At 42.7% G+C, this 12,893-nt stretch overlaps 1 protein-coding gene across 6 annotated transcripts in view; it reads left to right on the top strand.

The window, feature by feature from the left end:
• Positions 1–8,119: 8,119 nt before the first annotated feature.
• TFG (trafficking from ER to golgi regulator) overlaps positions 8,120–12,893 on the top strand; it is a 29,684-nt gene continuing 24,910 nt past the window's right edge. The window contains exons 1-3 of one of the 6 annotated variants that reach the window (XM_066348018.1): positions 8,122–8,433; positions 9,658–9,827; positions 11,292–11,517. In XM_066348018.1, the coding sequence (XP_066204115.1) occupies positions 11,334–11,517 (184 nt within the window). In that variant the 5' untranslated portion in view covers positions 8,122–8,433; positions 9,658–9,827; positions 11,292–11,333. Of the gene's footprint in view, positions 8,434–9,657; positions 9,828–11,291; positions 11,518–12,893 lie in introns of all 6 variants that reach the window. The other 5 variants (XM_066348020.1, XM_066348022.1, XM_066348019.1 and 2 more) reach the window with 5 other exon arrangements.

Raw genomic sequence — 12,893 nt, 5'->3', positions numbered from 1 at the left:
ACACTGAGGTCATTGGTTTCAACCCCCTCTGTCCACCCCCAGGACACTAGCTTGAGCGCAGGCTCACCAGATTGAACACTGGGTCGCTGGCTCGAGTGTGGGATCATTACCACAATCCCAAAAGTCACCATCTTGAGCCCAAAGGTCACCAGCTTGAGTCCAAAGGTCACTGGCTTGAGCTCAAAAGTGGCTGGCTTGAGCAAGGCGTCATTGGCTTGGCTTGAGCCCATGTTTTGATCCCTCGTCAAGGCATGTGCAAGAAGCAATCAATACACAACTAATGTGAAGCAATTATGAGTTGATGCTTCTCTCTCTCTCTGCCTCCCTTCTTGTCTCTCTCTCTCAAAAAAAAGAAAAAGAAAAAAAAGAAAGAAGATCAGGAAGAAGGGAAAATAATCATAGGAGCAAGCAAAAAGCCAGGGATGAGATTAGTACCCAAGAAGCATGTCATATGACCTTGTGTTTTTGCCAGGAGTGGGCCACAGATTAGAACATAAGCTTCCTGACCCCCAGCATAGGTAGGGAAACATGATCACACAAGTCACACATTTATTAACAATGAAACAAACTAATATTTCTTGGGAAAACACATTCCAAACACTACTTGAAATTGTTATTAAGTTTTCTTGAAAATGTTCATCTGGGTATATTACCAAATGAGAAGGCAAACTGTTCTGAATGAACAGAAAGGCTATCACATTTGGAAATGATGTATGCTCACATCCATGTCTGCCAGTTTGCTAAGTGCACACTAGAAGGTTCTGGTAATGTTCAATGTTACCCTAAAGTTATACAATACTATGTATATACAAAGACATACAATCATACACCACAAGAACCTTCAGTATCACAAATGGGTTACTCTTTTGTTCTTTTAATAATATTAAAGTGGTTTTCCTTAATTTGGCTATTAGAATTAGTTTTCTGTTTTGTTTATTTGCTTTGATGGGAGGCTTGCTCTTTTTTCTTTTTTTTCACTTTTAAAGATAACTTTATTGATAATTTACATGAAATAAATAATCAATGTTAACTGTATAATTAGACAAGTTTAACAAATGTATACACCTGAGAAACCACCACTCCAAACAAGATTAAGAACATTCTATTGGCCCTGGCCGGTTGGCTCAGTGGTAGAGCGTCGGCCTAGCGTGCGGAGGACCCGGGTTCGATTCCTGGCTAGGGCACACAGGAGAAGCACCCATTTGCTTCTCCACCCCTCCGCCACGCTTTCCTTTCTGTCTCTCTCTTCCCCTCCCGCAGCCAAGGCTCCATTGGAGCAAAGATGGCCCGGGCACTGGGGATGGCTCTGTGGCCTCTGCCTCAGGCGCTAGAGTGGCTCTGGTCGCAACATGGTGACGCCCAGGATGGGCAGAGCATCGCCCCCTGGTGGGCAGAGCGTCGCCCCTGGTGGGCGTGCCGGGTGGATCCCGGTCGGGCGCATGCGGGAGTCTGTCTGACTGTCTCTCCCTGTTTCCAGCTTCAGAAAAATGAAAAAAAAAAAAAAAGAACATTCTATCACCCTGTAACATTCCCTAGTACTCCTCTCCAGTTAAATCTTTCTGGCATTACCAGCTCTAGGCACCCACTCATCTGCCTTCTATTAGTTATTTTTATTTGTATTATTTTGCCTGTTCTAGAATGTCAGAGTCTGGTTTCCTTCTCTCAGCACAATATTTCTGAGATTCATCCATGTTGTTTGTATCAGTGGTTTGCTTCTTTTTATTGCTAAATAGAATTCAGTTGTTTGGAAATTAATAAACAAACAAAACAGAATCAAACCCAAAGATACAAAGAAAAAACTGATGATTGCCAGAAGAAAGGGTGGTTGGAGAGCTGAGTGAAAAAGGTGAGGGGATTAAGAAGTACAAATTAGCAGTTACAAAATAGTCACAGGGGTGTAAAATATAGCATACGGAAATGATAATACTATGTATGGTGTCAGATGGGTACGGAAATGATAATACTATGTATGGTGTAAAATATAACATACGGAAATGATAATACTATGTATGGTGTCAGATGGGTATGGAAATGATAATACTATGTATGGTGTCAGATGGGTACAGAAATGATAATACTCTGTATGGTGTCAGATGGGTACCAGACTTATCGGGTGATCGCTTTGTAAGTTAAATAAATGTCTAACCACTATGTGTACACCTGTAACTAATACAAGATCGAATTTCAAAAATACAGTGGGCTGTGAGTTACAGAAACAATGCCATCTAATTCTCAAAAAAAAATCAGTTGTTTGGATAGACCGCATTTTACTTATGCATGCACTAATTTACGGGCATTTGGTCATTTCCAAATTTTGAAAACTATGAATAAAATCGACGAAAACATACTTGTACTAAGCCTTTGTGTGAACATGTGTTTTCTCTTGAAATACACAGTAGTAGAATTGTTGAGTCATAGAGTAAATATATATAACTTTGTGAGAAACTGCTAAAACAGTTCTCCAAAGTAGCTGTATCATTTTGTACTTCCAATAGCAACATACAAACTTTGGAGTTAGTTTTTAAATTCCTGATTTGTGAATGATTTTTAAAAAGTAGAAATAGGTTATAAATCCTTTTTGCAAGATACTGATCACGTTTCTGAAAAATCCTATTTAATACATTACCCTCTTTTTTAACAGAGAAGAGGAAAACATAAAAGCAGACTGGTATAATCTAATGTTGCTATCTTTCAAACTATATTTCCCAGAGAACTATAGTCCAATTTTTATCTTCTTCCAGTAGAGTTTTGTTACACGTGGCAGTCTGACATTGATAATTTGCTGAACTTTGATACAAACTGCTATGAAACTATGATATAACAGTTGAGACCTTCTGAACTTTTGCAATAACAAAAAAAATTTTCTCTTGCCACAGTACTTACCAAGCTATTGCAGATTAGGAAGCATTCTGGATGGGAAGTTGTGGTCCCAACTACAAGTTATGTGATTTGAGGTAAGACAGTGGCCCCTCTGCTTATAAGCCTGACACTCTACCTTTGTAAGGGGATGGGAAGAACTAAATGAACTCTTAATTCCATACCACTTCTAAAATTTTGTGACGCTTAATTCAGGCTTAAATTATTTTTAAATTAACTTAACCTGCATGGTGATGGTTCAGTGGATAGTGCATGAACTGGAGATGCTGAAGGCCCTGGTTCAAAACCCTGAAGTCACTGCTAGAGTGCAGGCTCGTAGGCTTAAGTACGGGCTTCCAGCTTGAGCTTGGGGTTGCTGAATTGAGCGCTGGATCATCAACATGACCCCAAGGTGTTTGGCTTGAACCCCAAGGTCGCTGAATTGAGCCCAAGGTTCCTGGCTTGAGCAAGAGGTCACTGGCTCAGCTGAGCCCCTCGGTCAAAGCATGTAAGAGAAGCAATCAATAAACAACTACATTGAAGCAACTGTGAGTTGATGCTTCTCATTTCTCTTTTCCCCCCACTCCCTTCCTGTCTTTCTCTCTTCCCCTACAAATGGTAGGGAACTTAGTTTTCATTTTTTTTTCCCAATAAATATGTATTGAATACCTAGGAGTTACCAGCCTCTAGGGTACAAAACCTAGGAATAATTGTCTGCACGGAATAATTTCTCTAAAGAGGGATTGGTCATAGAACCCTATGGTAAGGCAAAAACACTTTAGGGTCTAAATGGATGTGCAATTGGTAGGGCAAACTGAAGTGTTTTGCTTAGCTGGTGTCAAAGGTACATGGTAAATATATCATAATTTTCTCCTTTATTAACTCTACATAAGGCAGCAGCTTCTTTTGTTCTTATGTTCAGCCAATGGAGGGGAGGATGAGCTGACCAACTGGCCCTTATTTGGTTCTCATGACTTCCCCCTTCTGTTTGGAGTTTTTTCATTAAGTTGACTGAGGTTACAACTGAGCTCATTTTCAAGAGGGACATATCTTCTTTGAAATTCTCACCCAAGGAGAAACTTACACCCTTTCTTTGGTTACCCTGAGGGTAGCTGAGATGATTGAAAAATCCAAAATGATTTATAGTAACTAGTAAAGGAGGACACGATAAAGCACACGTTTCATCCAACTTGCTTATGAGGATCATAGTCTTTGTTCCATTTCCTGTCCACCCTGAGAATCTCCTCTTTTCATTCTTAGGATTTCCTCTCTTTTATTTGAAGAGTTCTAGCTAAGCAGACATTCATGGAGAAAGAGCAGGTGTAGGTAAGTAAGCTGACTGCCTCTCAAAACCATAGTACCACTCTAACCCTTCTTCAGATGGCTGTGACAAATGGAAAGTAACCTTTGAATGTAGAGCCTCATTTCTCCCCTTGTTACAGCTGGGGTCAAAGGTATTTCCTCACACTGATTTTCCTGTTTTCACATATTTCAAACTTTCACATTTTGATTCAAGGCTATTCTTGGTGTTCATTTAAAAGCAAAATCACCTAGACATAGGGCAGAGGGCCAGGTGAACAGGAAGTTCAATTTTCTCTGGTTCTGTATCTTTCTAAGGTTCACACAAAAAGAGAAGATAAAATTTTTTCCAACAGTACTTCAAAGGATTACATATGGAAATTCCTAGAATAATCTTATTAATGGCTTGATTGATGCTTATCCCAATAAATGTGACCATAGGTGCTCAATAACTGATAATTATATGATAACTTTTTTGGCTTCATTAACAAAAGGCAACAATAACTAAAACCAGTGTTTCCACATGCTGTGGGACAAATCATGTTTTTGGTAATGGTGGTAACTAGTTAAATTCAGGTTCTTACCTTGTGGCCAGTTATGATACGCATTCTTTGGGAACATAAGTATAGAGACCTGTAACATCAGCAACTGTTGCCACATTACAGAAACAGTAGTAATTATTTTATTGACTCAACAGATATTTATTAAATATCCACTATTCACACTCAGGACAGTCAATCCCAGATGCTGGAGGAATAGAGAGAATAGCATCACTGCCCTCAAATTGAGTTGGGCAGAGGTGTTGGTGTTGGTAAACAAGATAATCAAAACAGAATTTTAAGTACAGATACAGAACAATAACAATAGTGTAGGAAATCACCCATCTAACCTTGAAACCTCTATGACTTGGATTGGGGATCTTTAGTTAAAAGCCCTGAGTGAATGTCTCTTGGACAAAAACACCAAGAAGCTGTGTGAGTGAGTGATCTTTGTGCAAACACAAAGGAATGCATGTGAATGGGCTTTAGAAAATTAGCCTAGAGGTTCTAGATGGCCCCTTTCTTTGTGCTTGTTAATTAGCAAAAGAAAAGAATGTGCTGACCAAATTAGCCCTTTCTCCAGGTCAGCAAAATGGCCATTAATCATTCTTTCTCCTTATCACGGATCTCCCTCCCTTGTAATCTTGTTGCCTCTGTTCTGCTTCTGATCAATGAAAGCTAAGGGAGGAGATTCAGGAGGTCCTCTTTGCCTCCCTTGTCAGGCCTCCTCCTCTCTTCCTCTTGACTTAAGTTTGTGTCTTGAGTAGGTTTCTTCCACGCGACACTGGTAGTTCCCAGCAGGCTGGAGGACTACACATGAGATTTCATAAGGACTTAACATCTAATTGACAAGTGTTTATTACAAAATGTTAAGGTTATAATGTAGTCTTTACATTCTTTAATAAAACCACAGAAATATACCATTTACTGTATATCCCACCCAAATAAACAGTCTTATGAGTTGGCATTATCTTATGGACATTTGTCTAAGTTTGTGTTTTCTTCTTTCATAATCATTGTAGTTCTCCTCGACCTATCGACCTATCTTTCAAAACCTAACTTTTTCTTATCATGTATGACTAAATATTTGTATAATTTGCCATTCGGCAATCCATGTCTTAGCATATAACCAAGAGATACTCTTATACAAGACACATATAGAAGAGGCACACAGCAAAAACTGGAAATAAAAATTTGTTGTATACTCTCCTAAAGAAATATGATTCAGCAATGAAAAGAAGTGAACTCCAGCTACATGAAATAGCATGGATATATTGAGTGGTTTTATTATACTCAAGAAAATCAAAGATATATACTCTCTGTCTACAAACAAGTGAAACTGAGTATATTCCATAGGCATACATATATATGTGATTAAACAATATAGAACATTAAAAAACAACAACAAAGAAATGCTAACCACAAAATTCAGAGAGAGGCACAGGACCCATGTGGGAGAGGAGTCGTTAGGAGGAGAGTCGGTAATGTCGTAATCCTTGGGTTGTGTGGTGAGTTCTAGCTGTTCATTATGCTCTCAAATTAATTTAAACAGTGTAATTGTTATAGAAGATCAAGAATATAAAAGATCACCAAAGTTTTTCTGAACAATTTAGTATTAAGCTGAAACAAGAAAATGGGCACTGTATGGCTTTGATTTTTAAGGAGTTTATAGGCTAAAGGGGATTAATTTGACACAATCAGATTATAATTTTGTGTGCTTCTCTATACAGTACATGCTCTATATGACATATAAATAAACCCAAATGTCCTCAATTTCATACCCAAACACAATATTGTAAGTCTACATCCTGCTGTATAGCAGGCAGCAAAATCTTTCATAAAGTTCTTTATAAAAATTTAAAAATGTTTATTTCTGGAGAATCCTGAGGAAATGTTTTAATGTTGCATAGATGTCCTTCTTGTCCCGTGTCACCTGAGCATCTGATATGGCTTCCAATTAATGCTTTACTCTCTCATTTCTCACTTCTTACCTCAGGCAGCTCCTGCTTCTGCTTTCACCCGAGGAATCATCATTAACCCCTCTCTCAATCTGAACAATGGTGGCAGGGAACAGGTTTGAACATTAAACAAGATCTCACTAATTGTTTGGGGGTGAAGTATGAGGGAATTATAACATAACCTACAGTTGCTTTCAGAGTCCACAAACCCCAACCCCACCAAGACCAGCCTCTGAGTGCCTATTTTCCTAGTTTCCAGCTAGTCCCAGTGTAACAGGGAGCAGTTTATTTCCCAAGGACAGGACTCTTGAGTGAGTGCCCTTTTTCTCAGAGGTTAGAGAGAAGGAATTCTTTCCTCTTAATCCACACAAAGCTTCATGCCTTTAATCTTCTGCCCTAAGATCTCATCCATAGGAAGAGTGGTAACATTCACTTTCTGGGGGGAATATTTTACCTCTGCCCATATTTGTGTGTTTTTATCCAATCTCAAACAATCTCAAAGACAGTAGAATACTATTATTGGACAGCAGTACATTTGCCCAAATCCAGATTACTTAGTTTTAAATAACAAACAAAGAACTGTTTTTGGAGGTTGGGAACTCCTTTCATTTCTTCTGTAATACTCTCATCCACAATTCCTGCAAGCAATTAATTGCTCAAAGAACAATACACATGGTTGGAAAATACAATTCAGAGGCAAAAGCATTCTAAACTCACATATTTCACTCTGAAACAGATGTTTCTGAGTTCACTTTATCCCAGGTCCTTCTATCTGGTGAACAACTGGGGACCTGGTAAATTCTAATTGCTTTTTGCTTAGTCTGTCTTAAAAGGCAAAACTTGCTTGTAACTTTTAAAACAGTACTCCCCACTCCCAAATTTTACGACCCCTTCTTCCCCTGATGTAGGGTTCAGTATGAGCCACTTCTTACATAAATACATGTATTCAGAACAAATGCTTTAGTAAGAGAGGGGCACGCTCAAATATGCCTTTTCCAGAAAGGCTTCTGGAATCCTTAGTCAGCCTTAATTTTCAAGCCTTTATCCTTTACACACTCATAGGTTTGTCCTGACATGTACACGTCACTGTAAACTCCGAGCTCACAAACTGATTCATCCTCATTCCCAGCAGAGTGCATGGCAAAGCGTAGGCGCCCAAAAATGAATGAATGAGTTTGTAGAAGAAAGGCGGTAAAAAGGTTGTCTTGCGAGAGTAGGTCGAGGAGAATTACAATGATCACGAAAGAACAAAATGCAAACTTGGACAAATGCCCACTTTCAGCTGGCTCTTAAAAAAATTCCAGAACAGCACACTCTACGCCCCGCCCACGTGTGATAGACGAGAAATACAGTACAGTCAGGAAAACCGGAAGTTTTTGGTCACGCCTTGCGCATGCGTACAACCATTCAGCTCGGACTTCCTATACTCGGTCATCCAGTGAGAAAGCACAGACTGCAGCACCCTTAGACCCGGGCCCTCACAGCCCCGCGCCCCTGACGCTGCGCATGCGTCCTGGGCTGCCCTGCTTGCTGTGAGGCGGGGCGAAGGGCCAGAATTTTCTCTTGCGCCCGCCCCTCTTCTTCCTCCACCTGCCACGTACTGGGCCTGAGCTCCCGCTGGGGTTGGTGGGTCCGTGCGATTGGCCCGGGCCCGCGCGAGCCTGCGAGCGAGGTGAGGCGGCTGCGGAGGCCAGCGAAGTGGGCTGTGACTGTCGCCGCCCCCGACGCCTCGGAGCTCGGCGACCTTACACCGGTCGGGTCAGCGCGGCCTCGGGAAGCCGGTACGGCCGCTGGGGACCCGGGCGCGGCCGCTGTCTGGGACAAAGCGGGCGGAAGGCGGGGAAGCGCTGGGAGGGCCTCGTTCGAGCCCGCGGGCGCCGGCGGGTGCGGCCCGAGGTGCCTCGGCTGGGGGCTGCAGGCCGGGGGGCGCGAGGCTGGCTGGGGCCTCGCGTGGGGGCGGGAGCGGGGTCCCCGGGGGCGGGGGCGCGGCGCGGCGGGCCGTGGGGTGTCTGCACCCCGAGGGCCGTGGCCGTGGCGGTGGTTTGGCCGGCTCGCGGAGATCGGGCTGCCCGAGGGAGACGGGAGGTGATTGGGGAGGCCTGCGGTGGTCGAGCGCCTACCGCGAGGAGGGTGGAGAATGGCGTCTACGGGAATAAGTTGATGGGGGTCTTGTAAGAGGAACCTGTGTCCTTGGCCTGGTCGGTGCTGAATCGAACGCCGTCTGAAGGCCCGACCCAGTTTTGTAGTGAGGGTGATCGAGAGCTAACTTTTCAGACTTCCCTTTGCTAGGTACTGCACAGAGCCTGCTGCTCACAAAAATTAGGGGATATTTTATCGCTTCATACTCATTTTGGAATATCCCCTAATTTATGTGAGTAGTACATTTTAGATGCATGATCTCGTTTAATCGTAAGGATCCTTCCAAATGTAGATATTCCCATTTTGCATGTGATGAAAACGAGGCTTCCAGAAATACTTGTGTAAGGCCACACGGCCTCGTAGGGGGAATCCTGACCATCTTGCTCCATTGCCTCTGGTCAGGCCGATTGAAGGCCCCGTGCATTCAATCTAGGATTGATTTTGCTTAGAATTTCTTAAAGGAAATTGCTGCCCTCTGGACGGGCCTAATCACGTCCCTTTGGGTTAGTGGAGTAGGAGATTTGATCATGAAGCTAGATCACTGTTCAAGAGGCAGCCTTCTTATGTGTCCTTGGGCGTGAGAGCAGTGTTTCTGTTGGAAGGTTTCATAAGTTGGTGGCTGTGTCATTCATTTCTGGACGTAAGAGGGAATGGGGCAAGGACAAAGGTGGGAGAAGAAACTGCTGTCAGGATCTCACCAGCAGCCCCGGACACTAGGAGTAGTTCCTACCAGTTTCTACTTTGAGACTGAAGTTAGAGAAAAAGAGGATCTAAATTATACTGTTCAAAAAAAATGTGGGTATGCGATTTTCTCGTAAAGGGAAAATTCTGTGGTACCTACCCTCAGTTTTGTAATATTTGTACAGCATACTGGAAGGAGATGCCCGCAGAAACTGGGGACAACCTTTGGGAAGAAGCCCTGGTTCCTGGCCCCAGGGAATTCACAGCCCATTGGGACACACCAAAGAATAAGTGAATTGGCAGGCACTGAAGACAGTGAAGAGATGGGATTTTTTTCTTTTTAAAGTGAGAGGAGGTGAGACAGTGAGACTCCTGCACATGCCTGGAGTGGGGTCCACCTGTCAACCCCTGTCTGGGGCGGATTCTTGAATCAAGCTATTTTTAGTGCCTGAGGTTGACATGCTTGGACCAGCTGAGCTATCCTCAGTATCTGGGGCCAGCACTCAAACCAGTTGAGCCACTGGCAATGGGAGAGGAAGAGAGAAAAGGGGGGAAAGAGAGAGAGGGGAAGAGATACAGATGGCTGCTTCTCATGTGTGCCCTGAGTTATAATCAAGCCTGGGACATCCATACCCTGGACTGACGCTCTATCCACTGAGCCAGACAGCCAGGGCCAAGGGAGAGATTTTAAAAGTAGCGACAACTAGGCCTTGGCCGGTTGGCTCAGTGGTAGAGCGTTGGCCTGGCATGCAGGAGTCTCGGGTTCGATTCCCGGCCAGGGCACACAGGAGAAGCGCCCATCTGTTTCTCCATCCCTCCCCCTCTCCTTCCTCTCTGTCTCTCTCTTCCCCTCCCGCAGCTGAAGCTCCATTGGAGCAAAGTTGACCCGGGCGTTGATGATGGCCCTGTGGCCTCTGCCTCAGGTGCTAGAATGGCTCTGGTTGCAACAGAGTGACACCCCAGATGGGCAGAGCATCGCCCCCTGGTGGGTGTGCCCGGTGGATCCCGGTAGGGTGCATGCGGGAGTCTGTCTGACTGCCTCCCCGTTTCCAGCTTCGAAAAAATACAAAAAAAAAAAAAAAAAAAAAAAAGTAGCGACAACTAGATTTTAGATTTGTTAGTAATTTGGTGGATGTAAGGTGTGAGGAAAAGAGAGGAACTAATATATTTTTTTAAATCTTGAACAGCTGGAAGGAAGGAGTTGTCACTAACAGATTGCAAAGACTGTAGAAGAAGCAGATTTTGAAGGGAAGACTAGGAGTTTGTTTTTAGACACATTAAATTAGAAATCTAAATGGTAATAATGTAAGATAAGTAGTTAAAAATGTGAATGAAATAATGAAACTTATTTTCTTATGCATATAATAATATAATCTTTTGATGGTCAGAATTTTTCAGATTCTAGTAATAGTTTTGCTTTTTCAACTTTTTTTTTTAAGTGAGAGGAGGGGAAATAGACATACTGACTCCTCTTGCCTGTGCCCCCACCCGGATCCATCCAGCAATCAGTGCTTGAATCAACTGAGCTATTCTCAATGCCTAAGGCTAAAAGCTCAGACCAACCTAGCTATCCTTGGTGCCCAGGGCCAGACACCAGAATCAATCGAGCCCTTGGTTCTTCAGGGAGAGGAGAAGAGACAGAAGAGGGAGAGGGAGGGGAAGAGAAGCAGGTGGTTGCTTCTCACCTGTCCCCTGACCGGGTATCGAACCCAGAACATCTGCACGCCCGGTGCTCTATCTACTTAGCCAACCAGCCAGGGCTGCTTTTTCAACTTTTAAGGTATGTTTTACAGCTTTTTAATCATAATCATTTTATCAGTCTTTCTCTCAGTTGTATATATCTACCACCCTGGATTCCACCATGAATGGACAGTTGGACCTAAGTGGGAAGCTGATCATCAAAGCTCAACTTGGGGAAGATATTCGACGAATTCCCATTCATAATGAAGATATTACTTACGACGAATTAGTGCTAATGATGCAGCGAGTTTTCAGAGGAAAACTTCTGAGTAATGATGAAGTTACAATAAAGTATAAAGATGAAGGTACGTGTCCTTCTAAAGTTAGTTTTTAAAAGCTTAAGTATTATATGCCACCTTTTGCCAATATTTCGTTGAACTATCTTAATAAAAATTCCATACATGTAATTTGAGTACCCACTAATGGGATGTTTATGTGGTTGTTCTTTTGTAAATTAAAAATAAGGGAGGAATTTATTATTAGAAGGGTTTTCAGTGATAGAACGCTGTCACATATATTTCTACAGGCATCTTTTTCTCTTCTGCCCGTGCAGTCTGGCTTCCTTTTTGCTTTTCAAACCAAGCTTTTACTCATATTTCCCAAAGTGGAAGGGGTATCAGTGGGTATTGAATGAAAAAGGATTCCGTGGTCAACTAAGTATGGAAAAGCTCGTTTAAAAAAGACACACGTATTTCTTTACTGCAGGAATATATGCTGCTGTGTATTGTCAGTTTATAGCATGCAGTGTTTCCAGACTCATTTGACCACAGCACTATTTTTATGGAGATGGGTTTTAACCTGACAAATGTTTCATCAAACACAAAGTGGAATTGTAGTAGTAGACTATTTCCTTTTCTTTAAACTGGTTTTCTGTGTTAACATCTCAACTGAAATGAAACTTCGGGTTACCAGTATCTTTCTTGCCGCTGATTTATTTGTAGCCCTTTTCACTCTGAGCTCAGTACGGGGCACTGCTATCCCTACTACCCTGTGTTAAATACTCTCATTCCTCAACATCTTGGACATTGTGCTTTCTTCGTTCATTAATAGCTTCTTTTCTGTGTCTGTGGATTTAAAATAATGATAGCTGTTATAATAGAAATTTAACTTAACTAATTTTTTTTTTTCTAAGTGAGAGGAGGGGAGATAGTGAGACAGAGTCCAGCATGCACCCTGACTGGAATCTACCTGGCATCCCCCTTCTGGGCCAGTGTTTGAATCAACGGAGCTATTTTTAGTGCCTGAGGCTGACTTGCTCAGACCAGCCAAGCTATCTTCAGTGCTCAGGGCTGATGCTTGAGCCAGTCGAGCCACTGGTTGCAGGAGGGAAGAAGGAGAGAAGCAAGTGGTTGTTTCTCTTGTGTGCCCTAACAGGAAATAAACCTGGGATGTCCATACGCTGGTCTGACACTATCCACTGAGGCAACCAGCCAGGGCCTATAATAGAAATTTTAAAATCTCTGTGGTTTAACACTCAAATTGTTCAGGGACCCAGGTTTGCAGCAACTCTGTAGCTTACAAGCTCACCTTTAGCCTTGGTATCTGGTAGACAGATTGATGAAGACAGAGTGTAGAGGAACACCTGGGTGATGACACTCTCTAGGTCTTATGGTGATATATCTCATTTCTGCTCACATCACATCTGCCAGACTGGGGTGTCAGTAGGTTGAGAAATGTCTCA

This window comes from Saccopteryx leptura, chromosome 8 (assembly GCF_036850995.1).
Source record: "Saccopteryx leptura isolate mSacLep1 chromosome 8, mSacLep1_pri_phased_curated, whole genome shotgun sequence".
Lineage (NCBI taxonomy): Eukaryota > Metazoa > Chordata > Mammalia > Chiroptera > Emballonuridae > Saccopteryx > Saccopteryx leptura.
The sequence above is the reverse complement of the archived record's forward strand: the minus strand, read 5'-3'. Positions and strand labels throughout refer to the sequence as shown.